The sequence below is a fragment of the Athalia rosae genome, chromosome 3 (genome assembly GCF_917208135.1).
Source record: "Athalia rosae chromosome 3, iyAthRosa1.1, whole genome shotgun sequence".
NCBI classification, from domain to species: domain Eukaryota; kingdom Metazoa; phylum Arthropoda; class Insecta; order Hymenoptera; family Athaliidae; genus Athalia; species Athalia rosae.
Genome location: NC_064028.1, coordinates 3,094,594 through 3,108,141, shown reverse-complemented (window position 1 = coordinate 3,108,141; position 13,548 = coordinate 3,094,594). Strand labels below are relative to the sequence as shown.

The following is a 13,548-nucleotide window of genomic DNA, read 5'->3' as shown; positions in this document are numbered from 1 at the left end:
TGCCTTCATTTGGGTTCATAAAACTGCATGAACAATACTGCGCCTGAGTTCAGCCTGTCATGATTCTCGATTATCGTATCGTACCATTGCAGTCGTAGAGCCAATCAGAAGAATGGCTGGAAATTTACCCATCATGCATTATTTCAAACAAATTTCGGTTGACTGTTTACGTTGAGTCAAAAAGTGGAGATTGTCGTTCACGCACGTGAAGACTGATCCAAAGAAAGTTATTGAACTGTAGACGCTCGGTGTGATATTATGGAGGATAATCAGTTCAGATATAAAAAAAAGAGGCCAGGGTTCGGAAACGTCCAGGTAGGACGCGTTTTAAGAGAAGTAGCACAGCAGGAAAATCGTCGGAAAAGACGTTCCGCCTTATACAATTTTGGTCGAGGAATCGCGGAATCAGCCTCTCCTGTGCCGGTCATTCCAGCAGCTGAAACTCGAACAGGTAAAATAATTGATTGTATTCAACGTTATTTATTTTTCACCGAGAACTTTCTTCACATCCTATCTTCATATCTTAGAATCTCAAATTCTCGAAGATGACAGGAGAATCAAACTCCTAAGATGGAAAGCTGAAAAAGAATTACAAAAGAAGATGCAGGTGCAGTTTCGGAAACCGGTGTTCCGTGCAGGGGTTTATCATCACAAACTGAATTCCCCGATATATTTGCATCAAGTACGACCAGCAGCTAAACAATCCAAAGTCAAATCTCCAGTCCGAAGAATTACCAGAGCTACTGCTAAGAGACTTGCAGCAAAGGCAGAAGGCACTTTGCATCCAACAGCGCCCACCTCAGTTTCAGTTACTCGTACCGCCAAGCATCGTGAAGTACAAAAAAATTCTAGGGCACCTTCCCCAAAAACTCCGCTTGAAACTTCGTTTGCTCCAAAAAATCATCAGTTTAAAGCCCCAGATGGGCTTCCTTGTGTACCGTTGTTTGGACAAGCAGCTTTAACTAGTTTTAAAAAAGATTCCACCAATGTCTCCTATTTCTCTCCATATGTGGTTGTAGTTCGTGGTAAAACAGCTGCACAAGAGGAACATCCTAACCAAATGGAAGCATCAATAACTGAGTACCTACCCAAAGAAGAGTTGATTGACGATGCCGATTCACAAAGCACAAAAACATGTACTGAAGAAGTAGGGAATACGCCATCGTACTTTATTCGTATGACTGAGAATGTAATAAGTACATTAAGAGCGATGTGTTCTTTATGGGAGGTGGTACGATCGGATACAAATGTTCCTGAAGAAGCCCAGCTACTGATTAATCAAACTATTGGCCAGACCAATTTATTGATTGATAAAAAATTTAAACAATTCAAAAACTTAGTTTCTGACTGTGAGAGTGGACGTGGAGAGAAAAAAGTAACTTGTGAAGATCTGCAGGGATTCTGGGACATGGTGTACATGCAAGTTGAAGATTGTAACTCTCGATTTGATAAGCTTGTGAAATTGAAGGATCGAAATTGGGCAGAAGAGCAGGAGGAGAAACCAAAAAAAGCAAAAAAAATAGTAGTGAAAAGAGCAACGTCCAGGAGAAATACAGTGTCATCCAAACCCAGTTCTGTACGAGATATGATACGAGCTGCTCGGAAAAAAAAAAAGGAATCTCAGGATAGGAACGAAGACTATGAACCTGTAAGTTATTTAAAAAATAGTGATCCTCATTAATTGGACTTATGTTCCATGTATGTATTGTTCATTCTGTAGGCCGAAGAAAACTCCAAAGAAAATTGTGATCCAAGTACTCCGGGACAGAGAAAGCCAAGGAAATCAACCAGAAAGAGTGTCAGATTTACAGGTAAAATTACTGTCATTGATTGTATGTAAATTTTAGTATTTAATAATGACAATAAAAATTCTCATTTAATTTTCCACTTATTTTACAGGGGACGACTGCACCGCGTGTTCGGAGTTGAAACCGGTTTACAGTATGACACCTCGCGTGAAACGGAGTTCAAAAAAATTCCGTGATAAGTCTGAAACTCCAAAAAAAAGCGATCGAAGTCGGAGAACCCCGGCGAAGAGTGTTGTCGAAGATTTGATTGTTTTCGAAACACCAACAAAACGTTAGTAACAACAGTTTTACTCTGATAATGGTCAGAAATTAGAGACGAATATTCTGTACTATTTCCGTTGCTGACCATATTATTTTCTCAACAAGTTTTCTTCATTTTGTTCCAGCACCACCGAGAGTGAGGAGATCTGCCAGATTACAGAGCGCTGAGATATCAAACTGATTTCCATATTTATTACCGCATTAATGCTATGTATATTTTATGATTTGCTGGATTACCATATAAAATAATTTTTATCAAAAGTCACGGTGAAGAGCACAATGAATTACCATCTGCGCATAGAATCATTCCAGTGCAGTAATATACTTGTTAGTTATGTTTCTTGTGGATCTCAGATACGTCTACATATTTGATCCAAAGAACTATGCAGAAATAAATGGGTAATGATAGCCAACTGGCGTTAGTACGAGTACTACGAATATTATGCCTAGTAATACTATTGAAAATGGATTACCTGTCTATTCTCAATGATACTACAACTACACCCGTTGTACTGGGTCTATTATTTTCTGGACCATTGACTTTTGAACGATATATTGGCGATAACTTGGTCAATGTTCTTGATAGATCTATTTGGCTCGCAGATTCAGATTCCTGATATCAAGGTACATGAGAATACCGTGGAACAATCGACGTATTGGTTACAATGAGTTTTTATTAATAAATTAATTATTAAAAATACATATTGAGACTTTGCAATGGACAATATAAATTCATTTTTGTATACTCATGATTAATGCGTTACAAGAGTATGGACGATAGTTTCATTTCAATTAACATTCAATTATTCTTTTCTTGTTCTCTAAGATACGAGACGTATACATTATTATTCATTTCTACATAATTATCCACTCGGAACACATAATAAGTGGATGTATAAATCACCAAGCTACAGGATATTGTATAGTCCAGGGGTGTCAATACATCGAGGATAGTCTTGTACTTTCTATGCAGGTACGGTACCACCATTACTTTAAAGACTGTCCAATGCTCTCCTGGAAATAAAAATGAGAGTTACGTGAGGAAATCTTTTTTCCTAAGTTTTTCTAATTTTTTCTAATTTTTTCAGATTTTTTAATTAATTATTCAATTTTCCGCCAATTTCTGTGGGCGCCGCCATTTTCTCTAAGCTCCGCGACCGCGAGTACAGCTAGCGCCATGTGGCGGAATTTTCGTGAACTAAAATCCCAGGTTTCTTGCCCCTTGACGTCAGGCAATGTGATGCGTGAAAGAGACGTATTACGTGGTCAATAGTTTTCCGGTTTCAGTTGAAGAAGGGTCAAAACTTTTGCCTTTTTCGCTCGGGAAGGTGGTCAATACTTTTCCGGCTTTGCTCAAAGAAGGGTCAAAACTTTCCCGTTTTTCCCGGGGTTAGTTCACCAAAAATCCGCCACATGGCGCTAGCTGTACTCGCGGTGGGCGGAGCCGAGAGAAATAGTGGTCAATACTTTGCCGGCTTTGCTCGAGGAAGGGTCAAAACTTTCGCGTTTTTTGGGGGGAAACCGGAAAACTATTGACCACGTAATACGTCTCTTTCACGCATCACATTGCCTGACGTCAAGGGGCAAGAAACCTGGGATTTTAGTTCACGAAAATTCCGCCACATGGCGCTAGCTGTACTCGCGGTGGCGGAGCTCAGAGAAAATGGCGGCGCCCACAGAAATTGGCGGAAAATTGAATAATTAATTAAAAAATCTGAAAAAATTAGAAAAAATTAGAAAAACTTAGGAAAAATCAAAAAAAATCAGAAAAAATCAGAAAAAAACGGAAAAAATCAGGAAGAATCAAAAAAAAAATTGGGAATGAATGTGGGATGGTTTAACTTCAGTTGCATATCATGAAACGCATCCAGGAACAGAGGAAGATGCGTCGATTGAAAAATCAAAGAAAAAAGCGAAAAAACAAGGAAAAATTAGGGAACGATTCTGGTATGATGCAGCTGGGTCGCATTTGTTGGCATTTTGATGGTCCCGCTCGTTCACCCTGACGTCTGGGGCTCTACGCGCAAATGACGTTTGCAGGTAACCCCCCAGATCAGAGAAAATTGAGAGAATTCATTCAATGTACAATTTCTAACGCTTGACATGTGCAAAGTGCAGCGCACTCTACTCTCCTCCTTGAATCTCGAAACATTCTCCAAAAGGTCGTACAGAAAGCCACAAGTTCGAATCTGGCTTGCTCGGAGCCCCACAGGTGAGCTGAGAAAACATTCACTTGTGAGTCAAGAGATAAGAATCTTGTTTTTCCTCTCACTGATTTCATTCTTTGCATTCCGATACCATTTTCAGGTTACCTGCATCTCGGAGCCCTTAGTACAGCTCTGTGCAACTATTCATAGGCTCAGGCAAACCAAGGAATTCTTATTCTACCCTTAGAAGACGTGGATCAAACAGAACTTGTACCAAATGCTGCCGGTAAACTCCAAGAGCCTTTATTCTGGGCTCGCATCATTCCAGACAAACTAACGATGTACTCGTGATTATATTTAATTAAATACATCGGGTATTATTGCGAACAATCCAATTAATAATTTTATGTCAAGCAAAATGAAAGCATTGCTCATAACATTGTAAAGCAATAGTCATAGGAATTAATTTATACATATTTGGAGATGAACCTACCCATAATATACGTACATTATGATGTCCCGATACATGATTTCTTCTAATTTATTTATTAATAAACATATACTATCAAAATATCGATTGTTCAATTACTATTGATTACATCATTGCTCGCATCATTCACTAACATTCGTAGTTAGCTACATATCCATACAGACATGATTCCACACATGATATTACCATTAACCATTATCGCATGCTTGCTCATCATCACGCTCTGACTGAAAACACCTCCTCGCCTATCCTGTTCTCCTGATACAAAATTTTATTTTCGGCGAAAATTTTTGTTTCCGAATTTGGAATACCTCCTCGGGTATCCTGTTCTCCTGATACCAAAAAAAAAAAAAAAAAATTTCGAAAGAGATTGAATACACATGATTGAAGGCAAGCACATGATGAGGCACCAGGTCTAGGAATACCTCCTCAGGATTTCTGTTCTCCTGATACAAATTTTTATTTTCGGCGAAAATTTTTGTTTCCGAATTTGGAATACCTCCTCGGGTATCCTGTTCTCCTGATACCAAAAAAAAAAAAAAAAAATTTCGAAAGAGATTGAATACACATGATTGAAGGCAAGCTCAAGATGAGGCACCAGGTCTAGGAATACCTCCTCAGGATTTCTGTTCTCCTGATACAAAATTTTATTTTCGGCGAAAATTTTTATTTCCGAATTTGGATTACCTCCTCGGGTATCCTGTTCTCCTGATACCAAAAAAAAAAAAAATTCCGAAAGAGATTCTATACACAGGATCGAATGCATACACAGGATGAGGCACCCGGTCTCGGAATACCTCCTCAGGATTTCTGTTCTCCTGATACAAATTTTTATTTTCGGCGAAAATTTTTGTTTCCGAATTTGGAATACCTCCTCGGGTATCCTGTTCTCCTGATACCAAAAAAAAAAATTTCGAAAGAGATTGAATACACATGATTGAAGGCAAGCACATGATGAGGCACCAGGTCTAGGAATACCTCCTCAGGATTTCTGTTCTCCTGATACAAATTTTTATTTTCGGCGAAAATTTTTGTTTCCGAATTTGGAATACCTCCTCGGGTATCCTGTTCTCCTGATACCAAAAAAAAAATTTCGAAAGAGATTGAATACACATGATTGAAGGCAAGCACATGATGAGGCACCCGGTCTCGGAATACCTCCTCAGGATTTCTGTTCTCCTGATACAAATTTTTATTTTCGGCGAAAATTTTTGTTTCCGAATTTGGAATACCTCCTCGGGTATCCTGTTCTCCTGATACCAAAAAAAAAAATTCGAAAGAGATTGAATACACATGATTGAAGGCAAGCACATGATGAGGCACCAGGTCTAGGAATACCTCCTCAGGATTTCTGTTCTCCTGATACAAATTTTTATTTTCGGCGAAAATTTTTGTTTCCGAATTTGGAATACCTCCTCGGGTATCCTGTTCTCCTGATACCAAAAAAAAAATTTCGAAAGAGATTGAATACACATGATTGAAGGCAAGCACATGATGAGGCACCAGGTCTAGGAATACCTCCTCAGGATTTCTGTTCTCCTGATACAAAATTTTATTTTCGGCGAAAATTTTTATTTCCGAATTTGGAATACCTCCTCGGGTATCCTGTTCTCCTGATACCAAAAAAAAAAAAAAATTCCGAAAGAGATTGAATACACATGATTGAAGGCAAGCACATGATGAGGCACCAGGTCTAGGAATACCTCCTCAGGATTTCTGTTCTCCTGATACAAATTTTTATTTTCGGCGAAAATTTTTGTTTCCGAATTTGGAATACCTCCTCGGGTATCCTGTTCTCCTGATACCAAAAAAAAAAAAAAAAAATTTCGAAAGAGATTCTATGCACAGGATCGAATGCATAGACATGATCAGGCACCCGGTCTTGGAATACCTCCTGGGGTATCCTGTTCTCCTGATACCCAGAAGATTTTTTGGCCTAAATTCTTAACTCGGGGACCGCTGTTCTAAATCTAAAAATTATTCTTCAGTTTTTTTACGGTCGATTTATTGAATAAATGACTACACAGGCAGGCATGTAGTTAGTCCTGCAAAGAATCAGTCGCTGTATATCAGACTGGAAATAATCATGAAGGATTGAATGCATGCACTTGATGAGGCACATGGGGTCTCGGACCACCTCCTCAGGTTTCCTGTTCTCCTGATACAAATTTCCACTTTTGGAGAAACTTTGCATCTTAAGGCCGGTATTCCAGAGCTCTACATTATCATTTCCGGTTTATATGTAAGCATGATTGAATTATTGAATATACAGGGAGGCATAGGATCAGATTTGCAAGCTACTAGGTGATGTCTTGATCATACGGCAGGTGAGTGATGTTTTGCCTATCAAGGATGCTTACGAGTGATGAGTGCAAGGAAGAATTAAATGTCAAAGCAATAATATGTAATGAATTTTCACACATTTTTCGCTACTATAGACATGAATTTATTCATTCGAAGGCATGTGTTATTACAATCAACGTGTTACAGTGAAATTTACAGATGTTTTCAATTAGATCCATATTTATCATATTCCAGGGAGTGTGTGATCTATGGCTACATGATAAATAATGTATGTAATCTCATTCGGTTTCTAAATGTAATAATCCACTATGCAGATATACCGGGCAGTCTTGTCATGTAGATTCAGGGCGAAGTGGTTCCAAGGCTGCAAATCTTCCTTTTGTCACAGAAACGAAGGAAGTTAATAATCATGAACGAACTGAATCGCAGCGTTATCGAATGATCAAGTTATAGTTAACTTTGCGTTCCGTGGGCTAGAGTTAAGAAATCTTGATGGAGTTCATTTGTAGCCTCATTTTCAATGGCGTTAAACGTATTCCTGAGACCAAAGTACATGCATACAATGTAATTTCATTGTTTTTTTTTTTCGGCACAAGAATCGAAAAAATCCAAAGCCAATTTAAATTTATACAACTTTTATACTGAATCAGCGGTGCATGGCTTTTGTCGGATTCCTAAGGAGAATTGTCCAAGTCACAAGTCGGGCTTGCGAATCTGTTTTTGAAACAAAAATAAATTCCTATGGGCTCGAATGACAGAATTTTAATTTTTAATATGAATGTAACTTCGGATGGTGAATTCGCGATCAAAATCATCGCCCATGGATTCCACAACTCATCCGAACGTCCGTGACATAATTCTGAGTGAGGGAGGTTTTACAGTTCTGTGGATCTTCTGGCCGCAGTATTTTATCGCGTCGAAGAAAGGTTATTGCGGTTTCACTATGTGCAGTGGTACACAATACGCGAGCAAGAATCTCGGTGGTCACGCTCTTGCGGTCAGGATTTCATCCCCGATCTTTTTCGACCGACGCATGCTTTCATAGTCTCTAATTTATAGTCCGCCGTTCGACCACAAAACTAGGCGTCGCACATTTTTATTGACTCCCGTGAAAAACTGTGTTTAATAATGCAGCTCTATCATTCAGAGGTAGAAAGAATGAATGAAAGAATATGACAATGAACTGCTCCTTTTTTACTTCGCGTATTATTGACCTGTCGTAATCATTTCTCAGTCAAACTCTGAGGAAAGAAACTATTGTGTTTTCTCTCCGCTGCGATTCTCGTCCCCCGTCGATGCGATATATTTCTCCTTACCCTATGCCATCGAAATCCCATTGAAAAATAAATCTCTAATCTTACGGAATGTGTGCGGACATTCGGTTTGCGGAAAACGGAATGATAGGTAGCCCGTGATAACCGATGAAAATATATTCATTGTCGCTGCTGTAAAATTTAACTTTACCTCATATAATTCAGCGAATATTTATTCCTCGGTAACAGGACGATACAGCTATTGGAGTCGAAGTTGAATTACTCATTCGTTCTATCATCGGGAATAAGTCGAGACGAAAATTCGACCCGCCTATTCATTGACCCGGTCTTTACGGAGGCTCTGTGATCCTACGATGATACACCGTTGAACTATGACTCTGCAGAGGCGATGAATGAAACCGAGTTGCCTCTTGGGGCTGACCACTTCTCGTCCTCTAATACAATAAAACGACGAGTAGAATAACCAGGCATGGAAAATTGTACGCAGTAAAACTACTTAGCGTACACGCAAGCGTGTACCTTTCGCTGCAACAAACGCCGACCGTTGACAACTTCCATCGATGCCCTGACTTTCAATTCTCTTGCAAATATCGCCGAATGGACTTCCATGGCGAAAGAATTACGAGCGGTCCCCATTGTCCCGCGTAGCTGGTCAAGCGAGAACTGTGCGCTATTTGGCTATGGGAACCACCAAAAAATAGTTCTTCGCCCCCGGCTGTCATAGAAGTCAGGTGCGCTCAATTTTTTGCCTTTCTAGAACAAAAAGTTTAGAGAAATTGAAGAAGAGAATCGTAAGTGAAGAGCAGGTGGGAAATTTCGGTGAATTTATTCTTACTTTTTCCCCTTGGCTTTTCCTCCTTTCCCCTTCTCTTTTTTCTTGCCATTGATCGTTGTCGCCGATTGATTTTCGGCGATGATATCGTCGGGAGATGTCGATTCGGATGCTGGCGGCGAGGCGAGCGGACAGGGGGGCATCGGGGTCCTCAATTCGAGTTCGATATTCCTCTGCTTCGGATCCATAGTGTCTCCTTTTTTCTTAATGCGTAGCAGGAACACGTCTCTGTTCCCTTCCTGGATATGGTCGCTGTGAACCTCCTGGGATCCGGGTCCTCCGAGTCGCGGTTCGACGGTTATCGTCCTGCACTGATCGTTGCTGTGAGGACCCCCTCTGCACGCGCCAACTTTGTAGGCGATTGTCTGCGGCTTGTAGTTAACGTCGTCCTTGGGTATTTGAGGATTTGAGAATACTTTGAAAAGCACCTGATTGCTGTCGCCGCCGTTGATTATCTTTGCGCTTTCGGCGTTGGAGGACGGCCTCCTTATTTCAACCATGTCGCAATCGCAAGGCGGATCCCAACGCCCTCGCGTTCTGTTCCTCGATTTATTCTTGTCTTTTTCCACGCGAATAATCAAGGCGTTTCCGATCATCTCGGTCGCTATCTCCTGGTAAAATTTTCCATCGGATTCACAGGGTGTATTCGGAGTGACGGGGCCGAACGAATAAGTCCCTGGGGTCGTCGGTGAGGACCTGCAGCAAACTGACAATTTTGTTTTTACCTCATTTACAACGATTTACCAGAAAAGAATCTCTCGATTATTCGCGTTTTTCTGTAGCCCTCACCGTTTGCGTTCGAATAATATTCCTGCATTTTTATTCAGTTTTTTTTTTTTTTTTACTAATAATTTTGACACCGAATTATATTTGGAAAATTTTGCGAATGAATTCTTCTTAGTTCAACGTCATCTTACCGATGTAATTACGTCATGAAAAAAACTATTTCCTACACGTATCGTGCATTCATTTGTCACTAATTCGTTAATTTTTCGATGCACCATTTCGCCGACTATAACCTGAATAAAAAAATTTCAAAAATTTTTCAAAATTACTAAATCAGAAGCTCAAATTAAAAAAATTGTTAAACCGACTCACCGACGCGATGCTCTGCTCTCATATCCGATAAGTCTGAATTAAAATTTCCGAATGATCGCCACGCCGAAATCTCCGACTTCCTCCTCGCTCTGCCCCCCGCCATGTACACCATCTTCGGCGGGTTCGAGCCTTCTTCGAAGAACACCGATTGATAAAAACTTCGGGCAATCTTCGCGCAGACCCTTTGAAAGTCCGGTAGAATCTCCGTACCTTTCCAAAGAAGACGAGGCAAAATGTCCCTGTCCAAGGGCTGGCGATCCGGACCACGAATGCATGAAGGGTAAATGCTCCCCTTGCTGCGCCGGAGTTTTTCCCAGGAGTAAAGTCGTCTCTGAAATAGTAACGAACGGTAAACCGTACAAGGAAATCGAGGCCATCATAAATGACAATCACATGGTGATCCGAATGCAGAGAGAATCTCCGGAATCCGAATGGGAACCGCCGTGCGACTGCATCGAAGATACGAACCGGGGTAACGAATAGCCGAACGAATTTTGATTTTGCGAGATAACATCCCTTCAATTTTTCGACAGGTCGAACGAGACTCGGAGGCGGCGGTACCGCGAGATCTACGCCGAGGCAGTGCGGGGAAAACGTGATATTTCAAAGGGCTGACAATTCGGGAAATAGCTGTAACTTTGGGAGCGAATCGGGCGCCGGAATCGGGGGGGAATTCAAGGGTCAAAGTTGTCGTACGATCGAAGTATTTCCCCATCCAGACGAGATCGCGGCGAACGACAGATCGTCATCGGCGTCGCGTCACGAGGACCTGGACGAGGATAAAAAAAATGTCAAGAACAAGGACAAGCACGACAGGACGTCGGAAATGGCTAAGATCATAGAGGCGGAGGAGAATCCGAATATATTTTTACTCAGGATACGCAAAAGGAGCGAGAATAACGAGAGGAAAAATAACATAGAACTTGAATTTCGTACACCGAGACCCTGGAGAAATTTACCGAAGGTATCATCGAAACCCGAACCTCCTGCACCGATTCCGGAAGCGCAACAGCCGAAGAAAAAGAGAGGAGAAGAAAAAGGAAGTAAAAAGAAGAAGAGAAAGAAATGACCACATCCAACTTGTAAGAACGTGTGGCTAATTCGATTCAAAGTTTTACACCCCCCTCTCCATATAGAGCAGTGAATAAAACGTAACATATTATATTTCCACGTAATCGATTTGTCGAACAATGGTGTCCTTTTTTTCTTTTTGTTCTGTTTTATTACAGGGTCTAAGAATTTTGAAGAATTTCATCTTTACGTTCATGAGACTTAAAAGCGACTGGAACCAACGTCCAATAGATTTAGGCATATGTACCTTTTTTAGGAAGAAATTCCGAGCCTGCATAGGAGTTCACCTACAACAATGGTGGTAGGTGTAGACGGGGGTCAAGGTTAAAAAGCGTGCAGTAGGTTTTTTAAATTGAAACTCGACGGTCAGCTGCGTCGAAACCCGTACGGCGTTGAACGTCGCGTTATTTCTTCCCACGAAATTCTCCAAACGATAAATTCAAATTCCATAATAAATACCGAATCACGTAATTGACAAAAGAGGAAAAAAACTAACGGTGAAAATCAAACGGACGACAGACCTTTCGACTCCGGTCAAACGATCCGACGAATCAGAAGAGATTAATAATGATTGCATCATCGGTGAATTAAATTACTTTGCATTCGACGAACATGCGACAGGTTTTTTTCGCATCGAATCAACTCCCATGATTTCCGATCATAGCTGGTGGTATTTTTGAAGCAAAACTGTACGACGCAGTTGACAAATATGCTTTAGCAAGTTAGGACGTTTAACCTGCACCCCTTGGCGTGTTCTCACGGCCGACGTAAGCGAGACTAGATATGAATGGATTTGAAAACCCATTCATCCGATTCATCCATTGAATAGTTTTTCTCCCTCGCACAGCCACCCGCCCACTACGAGCCCATTCTTAAAAATGCAGAGGAGAAGATGACCGTCGAGAGGGACGAGAGGACGGGGCGTTGGCGTCCAAGAAGGAGATGAAAAATGGGGACAAGTTCCACAATTTTCCCATCAGCCGGTGCAACACCACCGACTATGTAGCTTCCATAAGTCAGAGGATTTTTTTCCACCTTTTTTTTTTTTATTCCTCCTCCTCTTTAGTAAAAGAATTGTGCAAGCTTATACCCCGAGCGCTCTCCGTCCCTCAATTTCTGACCCGTCGTCCCATTGTACGGGCGTGAATAACGTAATGATGGCCGATGGAACTTGGGAGGAACGATTATTAATTCCACGATTCTTTATATACCCCCTCGAAATGGGGATTACGGAGTAGGGTTCGATTGTCGAGGGATGATCGTGGCGAATCACATCTCCGCTCCGTGGCAAATGAGGACATGCAGCTTATAACGCCTTCCTTTAATAACGAAATCCTCAAAAGCAGCCGCATCTCCCACAAGGCGTACCTGTAATTATGAAATAATCGAGGCGTGATAATTCACGAATATGTACAGGTAGACGTGTGACAATATGACATTAATTTACGCGTACTTATAGTTCTTTGTTTGAACGAATAACGACGGTAAAAATGTGTACAAACGCGTCAGCGGTGTATAATTTTTATAACGTATCCAAGTTTGCGTAGGTGGTTGAATAATAGAAATTACTCGTTACGCAATAATGTGCGGTATTAGCGAGGGAAATATGAAAAAAGTAAACAACGATGAAAAAGACAACAAGTTCGGTAACAACATCTGCGACAACTGTTCGTTTACATAGATTGACGTTGTTGTTATTATCTTCTATTAAAAAAACGTTCGTGTCACTCCCGAGATAATAATAAATTTTTTTCATTACGAAACCCGACAAGATTCCGAGGCATTGCACCGCGAACATGTACGTACATACTTACACGCGTACAACGTACGCAAAACGTTCTGCGATAAGCGAAACGTACACGTAACAGTATCGCCGATAACGTCGAAACGACGCGAATACAATAATTCATAAACATTTAGCAAAGATAACGGTATGAGAAAAAGTAACGGGAAAATCCACGAATCGAAGCTACGCAATGAAAAAACCCGAGTTGTCTCTGCACCGCTCTTCTAAGAGCAGATGTTCCATACTTTGAGTTTACGTCAACCGTGTCAAAGACGCGGAAATACATAGCTGCAGGTGATACACATGCACACGGGTCGTACACCGTCGGGCTATGAACAGGTGTGGAAAATATATCAGCAGATATCGTGTTCCCGGAAATTTCTGAAAGGTAAAACATCGAGCATCGTCGTTGATAAACGACGCAGAGTTCGGGGGGGAAAAAAAAAGTCATGAATAAAGTGCACGTCGCACGTTCCG

General features: G+C 41.0%; 2 protein-coding genes and 1 long non-coding RNA gene across 10 annotated transcripts; 2 read left to right on the top strand and 1 right to left on the bottom strand.

Annotated features, from left to right (window-relative positions):
• Positions 1-3: 3 nt before the first annotated feature.
• Positions 4-2,507, top strand: LOC105686727 (disks large-associated protein 5). Its single transcript, XM_012401825.3, has 5 exons — positions 4-451; positions 528-1,648; positions 1,721-1,811; positions 1,900-2,079; positions 2,195-2,507. Exons 1-5 carry the CDS (start codon positions 259-261, stop codon positions 2,248-2,250), a joined length of 1,641 nt encoding a protein of 546 aa, XP_012257248.2. The 5' UTR covers positions 4-258; the 3' UTR covers positions 2,251-2,507.
• A 1,281-nt stretch (positions 2,508-3,788) lies between these two features.
• LOC105686294 lies at positions 3,789-4,787 on the top strand. Its single transcript, XR_007277785.1, has 2 exons — positions 3,789-4,281; positions 4,377-4,787. It is a non-coding gene; the product is annotated as an uncharacterized LOC105686294 (long non-coding RNA).
• Positions 4,788-7,128: 2,341 nt separating this feature from the next.
• LOC105686719 lies at positions 7,129-13,448 on the bottom strand. 8 transcript variants are annotated; one of them, XR_007277707.1, is made up of 7 exons: positions 12,739-13,448; positions 11,533-12,653; positions 10,215-10,545; positions 9,120-9,822; positions 8,804-9,037; positions 7,469-8,718; positions 7,129-7,386 (listed from the first exon to the last, which is right to left on the bottom strand). XR_007277707.1 is itself a non-coding variant. In XM_048653119.1 (5 exons), the coding sequence occupies exons 2-5, from the start codon at positions 11,560-11,562 to the stop codon at positions 9,022-9,024; spliced, it is 1,080 nt and encodes a 359-aa protein (XP_048509076.1). In that variant the 5' UTR covers positions 11,563-12,653; positions 12,739-13,448; the 3' UTR covers positions 7,129-9,021. The 8 variants fall into 8 exon arrangements, 1 of the variants encoding a protein (XP_048509076.1); XR_007277705.1 differs by having other exon boundaries at positions 7,129-8,327; positions 8,475-8,718; XR_007277706.1 differs by having other exon boundaries at positions 7,129-7,724; positions 8,475-8,718.
• Positions 13,449-13,548: the final 100 nt, after the last annotated feature.